Source organism: Euleptes europaea, chromosome 13 (genome assembly GCF_029931775.1).
Source record: "Euleptes europaea isolate rEulEur1 chromosome 13, rEulEur1.hap1, whole genome shotgun sequence".
NCBI lineage: Eukaryota > Metazoa > Chordata > Lepidosauria > Squamata > Sphaerodactylidae > Euleptes > Euleptes europaea.
Window position 1 is genome coordinate 61,398,526 of NC_079324.1, and position 9,585 is coordinate 61,408,110.

General features: G+C 47.8%; 1 protein-coding gene across 1 annotated transcript in view; it reads left to right on the top strand.

The window, feature by feature from the left end:
• Window positions 1–9,143, top strand: part of CFAP251 (cilia and flagella associated protein 251) — a 33,643-nt gene extending 24,500 nt beyond the window's left edge. The window contains exons 17-21 of the mRNA XM_056859095.1: window positions 2,621–2,711; window positions 3,646–3,789; window positions 7,457–7,685; window positions 7,770–7,871; window positions 8,989–9,143. Coding sequence (XP_056715073.1) covers window positions 2,621–2,711; window positions 3,646–3,789; window positions 7,457–7,685; window positions 7,770–7,871; window positions 8,989–9,143 — 721 coding nt within the window. The remainder of the gene's footprint in view (window positions 1–2,620; window positions 2,712–3,645; window positions 3,790–7,456; window positions 7,686–7,769; window positions 7,872–8,988) is intronic.
• Window positions 9,144–9,585: the final 442 nt, after the last annotated feature.

Below are 9,585 nucleotides of genomic sequence, written 5' to 3' on the forward strand. Positions count from 1 at the left end.
GTGGCTACTTTGTGATGCTTCAGACACTGTTTGAAATGGGCACACTCATTCCCTGGGGTTTTCCTAACAAGGCCTGCCACTTGTGGGGTATCGGTGAGGGCGCCAGCTAACTAGCCCCATGCCTCCAGAGGAAAAGAGAGTGCGGTGGGAGAGTCCTGATTTTGTTAATTCTTTGTCTCTGTCTCTCTCTCATGCACACGCAGACACACACCTTGATTTATGCAGCTTAATCAGTCGGAGGTCTGGTTTGCACAAGCTTTAAATGAAAGCAGTAGAATATAAACAATCCTTTCTTCATAATTGTTGGCCAGGGTCCAGGCAGCACCGAATGCCTCTGTAATTTGTTTATGAAGGAAGACTCCTTATGAGCTAATTAGCACTTCACCGTGGCCTCTGCGTCTCCACAATATTTAACATCCAAGACTAACTTAATTATATACAAAAGCATGTAGTGTTTGGGGAGGGGACAGAATCTCATGTGCCCAGACCTGTGCAGGGCTGGTTTGCCACAGAAGTGGCCGTTGGGGGTCGCACAATGAGGAGGGCACTGCTGACGCACCACAAGAGTCTGGCTTGCTCCCAGCCATCGCTGGCATGGAAGGGGTCCGGCATCCCCTCCTGGGTCTGCACCGGTGGGGCCAAAGCTAAGTTCCTGCAGCATTGTCACGTAGAGTTTCCAACCTCCAGGTGGTAGCTGGAGATCTCCCGCTATTAAAACTGATCTCCAGCCAATAGAGATCAGTTTCCCTGGAGAGAACAGCCGCTTTGGCAATTGGACTCTATGGCATTGAAGTCCCTCCCCTCCCCAAACCCCACCCTCTTCAGGCTCCACCCCCAAAATCTCCAAGTATTTCCCAACCTGGAGCTGGCAACCCTTTGCAGCAATAGGCTTGGCTTAGATCAGCCCAGTGGTGCTGCGGCCTCAGGAAGGAATGGGTGACTTTGCTTGAAGCGATAAAATCCCTTTAACTGACCATGCTTCAGTAGTCTTTTGAGGGAGTAGGATAACCCATGTCTTACCATTGGCTAGTGCCACTGTGACATCCTGCATCTCCACTACACATTTAGTTTGGTTTGAAATCCGTTTACACACACAGGCAGATGAACATGCATGAAGCTTGCTTCTGCCAATTCTGACCCTTGGTCTAGCAAGGTCAGTATTGTCTACTCTGACTGACAGCAGTTCTCCGGGGTCTCCAGCAGAGAATCTTTCACATCTCCTCCTACCTGATCATCATAACTGGAGGTGCAAACTAGACACTTTATCACTGAGCCTCTACCCCCTCCCTATTCAGCTGCAGCATATTCCCTCAAAAGTACCCTAGGTTGCTCAGGACTCCTTAGCTGTTTGACAGAAACGCAGTTCCCAAGATCCCTTGAGGCACAACCCCCCCACACACTGTTAATGAGGCTTGAAAGAGTTTAAACCGTGTAGCCTTTCAGATTGCAGAGATAATTCCCTTTTGAAACCACAGGAGTCCTTTGACGCCTGCTTTCCCTTGATATGCACCGGAGAGCCATTTGGCTGTAATGGACTAGATGTCTGACCCCTGCCTTGAAGCTCATGGGGTGATCTTGGACCACTTGTGCTCTCTCAGCTTAGCCCTACTTCACAGGGTTGTTTTAAGGACAAAGTAGAGGAAGGATGAACCGTGTGGAGTGCCCAGACTCCTTGGAGGAAGGGCAGAGTAAAAAGGAAATAAATACAATTCCTAAAGAAAATGGCTTCTCAGCATGTGACATTGGTAGCCCAAGAATGGTGCTGTCTCACCTGAGAATTGATTTGATACTGAAATAGGTAGAACTGTTATTCTGCGACTTTGGTGCACATGAAGAGAATCCACCCAGTGTGCACCCAGATCTTCATATGCAGATTCCGGAGCCTGTGAACAGAAGCCTCTGCATATACGGAGCTTTGTGCGTCCATGGAAGGCTCTAGTAGTCAAACCTTTGTAACACTCCCAGTATCTTTTATTCAATCCCCTTTCGTCCAGGTTAAGAATGCCAGCTTTCCAATTACACAGATGCCCTTGTCAGGTGAGAATCACTTTTCAGACTTCACAGGCTGCGCCTCTAATGACCGCTTATGACCTTTTCACTCATTGGGTGAACTCTGGAACTGAAACAAAGCCAAACAAGTTAGATTTGAGTCCAGTAGCGCCTTAGAGACCAACAAGATTTTAAGTGTACAAGCTTTCAAGAGTCAAAGCACTCATTGATTCTCGAAAGCTCATACCCCAAAAATCTTGTTGGTCTCTGAGGCGCTACTGGACACAAATCTAGCTTTCTACTGTAGACCAACACGGCTGCTCTCTGAAACAAAGCCAAGCCAAGCAAGTGTCTCTCAGCTCATGCGGGGGCAGGGTTGGAGGCTGAAGGATTTAATTCACTTAATTTTAAATTAAGTTGATCTGAAGGTACTGCTGGTGGCATCAAGAATTCAGGATGTGTGTTCTTACATCTTCTCCTCCCCTTGTTTTTATCTCCGATCTTAGTGTTTAGAATTCTACCCCTCTGCCTTTGTACAGAGGTTCAGAATTTCAATGATGAGGAAATGAATTTCAGGGACCTCTGTAACCCCACCTTACAAGAGTGTTGTTTGTGTTGCCACTTCTTCTAGCGTTTTGGAAGCGGCCGTTTCCCTGGGAGGGAAGGAATTGGTCCCATTCTACAACCTGCTGGATGGTGGCAGAGAGGGCGAATTCTTCAGGGTATGTTCAGACCGCGCTCTGTCAGCTTATGAAATCCGTCCACAAGAAGATACTAAATGGACTTTCAGCTTACGGAGATTTTCTTGCCTGACTTGCCCCAAAGAGAACTGGACTCATCAGAGACAAGTGGCAGTTTGTAAGCCAGGGAATTTATTGATTGAAATATGTATACCTCACCTTCAGTTGTGGAGGAAGGTGCAGAGTGGTGAGGTCAGTCATTTTCTGCCTCCTCCCAACTTGTCATTCTTACACTGTACAAAGTCAGAAAGAGAAAAGCACTCTCGGTTGCCACATCTCACTTTTTCGGGAGTCAAAGGTCCCACTGGGTCCTTTAAGGTCCCTAAAATCCTGGAGCTGACACCATAGGAATCCCAACCAACTAAATCTGCACAAGGGATTGCATTGCTTGTACATTTTACTGTTTACACTCGGGCAATTTTTGTCTCCCAGATTTAAAAGCTAAGGTGCAAGCTGGATCTCAGGATTGGATTTCACCTCTGAAGTGGAAGTGAAATCTGCCTTGAGTCTATGGTTGCCAACCCCTAGGTGGCACCTGGAGATCTCCCTTTATTATACTCGATCTCCAGATGACCAAGATCAGTTCCCCTGGAGAAAATGGCCGCTTTGGAAGGTGGACTCTGGCATTATATCCTGCTGACGTCCCTCTCCTCCCTAAACCCTGTTGTTTCTGGGCTCCACCTCTAAAATCTCCAGGTATTTCCCAGTCAAGAGCTGGCAACCCTACCTGAGTCTTAGTGAAAAAGGCAGACTACCAAATGACGTAAATAAATAAGTTTTTAGGGCCAGAATGCAAACTGCTGAAGAAATTACTATCAATTGTCTAATGTATCTAATAATCTGATTTTCCACATCAAAAGGTTTGCATTCTCAACCCAAAACTTCTGTTTTGTATTACCGTATATTGTATTTCCAGGAATTGGAAGACTATTTTTACTATGCACAGCTGCGTCATCAAGGCATCGATACTATGGAGCCACGAAAGGTGTCGACACATATTCCCCTGGAGCAGATTCCTTTTGTCATGCGAGCGATGGGATTCTACCCATCGGAAGAGCAGGTCAGAGGCAGAAAAAGCACGAACGGCATGTGTTCAAAGCTCACACATTCTGATCTCGCTCACACTATGACCGAAGTAGAGCAACCACGCTGATTTAAGTCTGGAAAAAACAAAGAAGAGGAGACTAACGTCATTTATGCATGGGTACTTTCACTCATGTTCGCCCCCAGTCTGTCTCGGTTGTTCCTTGGAGTTATGCATGAGTTTTCCATCCATTAAAGATGACCTTGCTGCCAGCCCTCGCAATGTCCGGGTCTTCCCATTCCTCTGTTAACCCGACTCTTCCCTCTCCCCTGAGCAAACCCCGGGTGAAATCCCCATGCATAAGGCAAAGTGCGGGGCACACAAGCTTAGTTTTACACACAGCCAGTCACAAAGCAGCATGGACAGAGGCGGGGATTCAAATACTTCCTGCTTCCTCAGAGATCTTTCTGAGCAAAAGAAAAGTTTTTAAAACCAAGGCTTGGATTTCTCCCCCACCTCCTTTCCCATCAGATTGCTCCGTTTTTGTTACTGTTGTTCTTAAAAAATTTTTTTATGGGGCAGTTGGGTTGGGGGGGACTTTTCTCTCACAGTAAGCGCTACAAGTAAGCCTATCACAAAGCAGCATTTAAAGGGGCGGGTCTTGATTTGAACTTGGAGACTGCTGGTGCATAGATTCCCAACAGGAAGTGTGGGTCCAGCGAGCAATGAACCCCAGGTAAAACTCCCATGCATAAATGACCTAGCAGGCTTGCTGCAGCGTGAGTTTTTGTGGAGCCCGTTTGCTCAGATTCATAAAGTGTATCCTCAGTTGGCATGCCCATATATACCCATATAAAATGTATGTGTGTGTGTCTGCAGATAGCGAAATGGGGGAAAGTTGTGGTCGGACAGCAATTGCTGCATTCAGAAAACAATTTTGGTTTATTCTCGTGTTTGCACGCTCTATCTTCTATCTCTCCCTTTTGTGCCGGTGCACAAAGATCTCCTGGTTCAAAACTAATTGCCACTTTAACAAACTGCTTTTTCCCCCTTACCCACAAAACAAGATTCTCAACCAAGGAACAAGTCGTTCTCATCACGAAGAAGCCAAAGTTTGTTTGTGATGTCCGAATGCAAGCTATGAAATGCAAAAGGTGCACAGACCGTGACATTTCTCTGTAAATTAGCACAGTGGCTGTTCCCAATAGCAGTAATTGCTAACAGCACAATTTGCCTAGCTTCGCTAAGCTAATTTTAGTGCCTGTAATAGGTGAGAAAATCCTGGTTTCAATTAAGACCTATGCGAATGCAGTCTCACCTTGTGCCGGCGTTTGGAAATGCACAATTTGCTGGTTTAGGTTCTTCGCTTAGAAAGCAGCTGAAGCAAAAATGCCAGTAAAATAGGGCCAGGTATTATCACGTTTATGATAGAAAGTGTAAAGGGAGTCCCCAAAGTTCCCTCGTTGACTTCCTCTAAAGTCCGTGCATTCTGCTACCCTGGGACAGCCGTGTTTGGCCTGCACTGGCCACCCAAGGGCACCCAGTTAGGGTTGCCAGGTCCCTCTTTGCCACCGGCAGGAGGTTTTTGGGGCGGAGCCTGAGGACGGCGGGGCTTGGGGAAGGGAGGGACTTCAATGCCATAGAGTCCAATTGCCAAAGCGGCCATTTTCTCCAGCTGTACTGATCTCTATCAGCTGGAGATCAGTTTTAATAGCAGGAGATCTCCAGCTACTACCTGGAGGTTGGCAATCCTACACCCAACGATGACCCAAGGAATGAGAGGGAAAGGCAGGCACACAGTGGGGAGGGTGGAGGAAGAGCGTGCGGGGCCTAGAAACTAGCAGCATTTGGCTTTGCACTTGGGAGTCATGGAGAGTTACTGCAAGAGCTCAGCTAAAACAACCCCTTCCTTCTCCTAAGGGGTTTGTCTGTGTGTGTTTGTTTGTGTGTGCGTGTGAGTGAGTGAGTGAGAGAAAGACTAGAGAGGAGGTGCTGGTTGGTGTGAAGAACACCAGCCGCTCTTCAAGGATGACTGAATATGCAGCCCAGTTCCCTGCTCAGTCTTGTGCAGCGGGGCAGATTCGTGGCCTAGTTTCCTCCACTGAGCAGAGATGCGCAGACACAGTGGGGAGCAGGGGGTCAGCGCAGTTCCCCTTGCAGGAAAGAGCCAGAGGGGGTGAGAAGAGGACCGAGGAGGGAGAGAGAGGGAGATCTGTGCCCTCTTCATCTCCTTGTTTGCCATCCATCCATCTCCAGCAGGAGGAAAGGAACCAGATAGGCCTGGCTTTGTATTCGCACCCTAAATGTGTTAAACCAGCAAAAGACGACAGCCTCGTGGGCTATGTTGGGCGAGCCAGCCACATAACTTCTCTGCTAGGGTTGCCAGGTCCCTCTTTGCCACTGGCGGGAGGTTTTGGGGGCGGAGCCTGAGGAGGGGAGGGACTTCAATGCCATAGAATCCAATTGCCAAAGCGGCCATTTTCTCCAGGTGAACTGATCTCTATCAGCTGGAGATCAGTTGTAATAGCATGAGATCTTCAGTTACCACCTGGAAGTTGGCAACCCTACTACCAGCATGTTTCTCTTCACCTTGGATTCCTAACTGGAGCACTTTTTTTGGGGGGGGAGCTCCCACATACATTATGCTGCAATTATCCTGGTTCAGTTTTCCCTTCTTCTGAACATTTCCCCCCTGAAACTGCTTCACTCCAAGCTGTTTGGGAAGAACTCAGTCCAAGCTGCCATCTTGAAAGTTTTGAGGCATGATATTCCTGCCCTGCCAAGGTCCCACTGATCTCGGCACCATTTTCCTGCTGTGCCACCAGATGGCTTTTGGATTAAAAAGAAAAGAAAAGAAGATAACTGCTATAGTGTTATAGTGCTACAGTCCTATAAACACTGATTGCCACTTATCTATTTCAAATGCCAACAGAATTGTTATACTGTTGCATGGCTTTTGGATTAAAAAAAAGAAGATAACTGCTATAGTGTTATAGTGCTACAGTGCTGTAAACACTGATTGCCACTTATCTATTTCAAATGCCAATAGAATTGTTAAACTGTTGTATGCATGCATGAAGTACAAAAAAATAAAGCGGGTGGGATGTTATGACGGCAACCCTGATGCCCGGACGCATGAGAGCAAATGAAGAGTCAGTGTGGAAAGGAAAAGTCAGGAAAAAAGATGCACTTCGCACAGAAAACTCCCATGTGTGTAGGGTTGCCAACTCTGGGTTGGGAAATCCCTGGAGATTTAGGAGGTAGAACCTGGGATGGGTGGAGCTGGGGGAGGGGGGAAAGTCAGTGGGGCATTATGCCAGAGGGTTCACCCTCCAAACAGCCGTTTTCTCCAGGGGATCTCTGGAGATGTGTTGTAAGTCTGGGAGATCTCCAGGCCCCACATGGAGTTTGGCAACCACCCATGTGTGGAAGGCCCCTCCCACTTGCTTTTTTTTAGGTTTGTGAAATAACTGTATTTTTTCCCTGCCCTGGAGAGTTGAAATAATCTATGTTCAGCCTGCTTCTTTCTTTAAGAGAGCTTCTGACCCAGCTTTTACCCCAGATTTTTTTCCGATCTCTGTTGATCAAGTGTCCTTTGATGGCCACGGAGTGGCTGCTGAATTGCCTTGGCACAGAACAGAACTGCTGGGCGTTCCGTTGTCTCGGCCGCTGTGTTTATGATGCTGCGTCTTCATTCCTTCAGATTGAAAACATGCTCAATGAAGTCAAGTTCGGTGACTATCTCGAGACCGGAAAGCAAACGACTGAGATCAACTTGGGGGACTTCATCAAACTCTACATCAATCACCGCCCAGCCTTTGGGCTGTCCATCAAAGAAATCGAGGCTGCCTTCCAAGTGCTGGGTTATGAGAATGAGAACCAAGAGGCCAGCTTGAACAGGAGCGACCTGCTGCTCTTGCTGCAGCACAAAGGTGGGTGAGCCCTGAGAACAGGTGGAGGGTGGGGGCAGGGCAACACAGCCAGTCTCCAACATCTCTCCATCTTCCTCGTCACAGGAGAGCATTTCACAGAAGAGGAGATGGCAGAGTGCCTCACCACGCTGCTGGGCATGAACCCCGAGGGAGGGCGCTCGGAGGTGGGCACCTACGACTCCACAGGTACCTTGGCAGTGTTTTACAAAAAGGAAAAGAGGGAACCAGCATGTACAGAAAACTCCAGGGGTCACTCCAGAGGTCCCAAACCTTTTTAAGCCTGCAGGCACCTTTGGAATTCTGGCATAGCGGGGTGGGCACAGCCACAAAATGGCTGCCATAAAAAAATAGGGTTTCCAGGACCCTCTTTGCCACCAGCCGGAGGTTTTGGGTGGAGCCTGAGGAGGGCAGGGTTTGGGGAGGGGAGGGACTTCAATGCCATAGAGTCCAATTGACAAAGCGGCTGTTTTCTCCAGGTCAACTGATCTCTATAGGCTGGAGACCAGTTGTAATAGCAGGAGATCTCCAGCTAGTACCTGGAGGTTGGCAACCCTACATAAAATGGCTGCTGCAGGAGGTGGAGCCAGCTACAAAATTATTACCTCAGCTTACTAGGGTTGCCAGGTCCCTCTTTGTCACTGGTGGGAGATTTTGGGGGTGGAGCCTGAGGAGGGCAGGGTTTACGAAGGGGATGGACTTCAGTACTATAGAGTCCAGTTGCCAAAGCAGCCATTTTCTCCAGGTGAACTGATCTCTCTTGGCTGGAGATCAGCTGTAATAGCAGGAGATGTCCAGCTAGTACCTGGATGTTGGCAACCCTACAGCTTACCTCCAGTCACACAGTGAAGATCCTTCTGCTGTGGTGGCAGCTGTTGCCAAAGTAATGTTTTAAAAAATCTGCACAGCTAATCAGAAGCCTTGATGGGCAAAAGCCCCACCTGGCCACACATACTTTGTAAAAACATTTGGCAGGTAGCAGGAAAGGTGTTGGAGGGCACCTTGGAGCCCAGAGACACCATGTTGTCTCACTGAGTTTCAGGCAGAGAAAGATCTTTCCCAGCACCTGCTATATGAGATAATTGAACTGAAGATACCAGGAACTGAACCTGGGACCTTCCGCATGCAAAGCAGGTGTTGCATCACTGACCCAGCCCGTTCTGAAGGGGTCAAGAACACCCACCCAACTTCCTACTGAAGGAACTACTTTGCTTTGTGGACGTTCCATTCCACACCCCACTGTTTCCAAGCTGTACCAAATTCTAAGATAAATTACTTTTGGCTTTTCTCCTCCCTTCCGCTCCAGGTGCAGAAGCCTTTATTGAGGAAGAAATTCCCGAGGAAATTACGGCAATGCATTTTGTGGCAGAAATTCTGGGCTTACCCGTTCCTGAATCAGCATTAGCAGGGGTGGAAAAGACATCCGAAACCGGCAGCTCTGACCTGACATCCGAGTCTTAATGGCTCCTGACTCATCTCGTGCCTTTATATTTGCTCTAATGACCTATTTTCTCTGAAGCATCTTCAGAACTTATATTGTCTTATTAAAGGTGATGCTTTAGCCATAATGAGCTCTTAATGGTACTTAATGCTCAAGAAAGGATTCGTGGATTAGTCCAACCCAAGAACCCCTGGGGGTCTGTTTTGGGTTGCATTGTCTGTCTTTGCTCATGAAGCCCGAGGGCAGTTGGCACAAGATGCAGAATACTTTCAGATATTTAAACAGTTAGGCAACTTGCTTCTGGATGAGGATTTGGGTTCTTGTTCAGACCAGTGGGGCTATTTCTGGTATGCACTCCCACAAACTCCAGTTCTCAGAAAGAACACAGTTCTCCTAATGGAAGGGGCTGGAATGGGCATTTGGAGTTTCTAGGACTTGCTTTAGTGTATTTCAAGAAGCCAT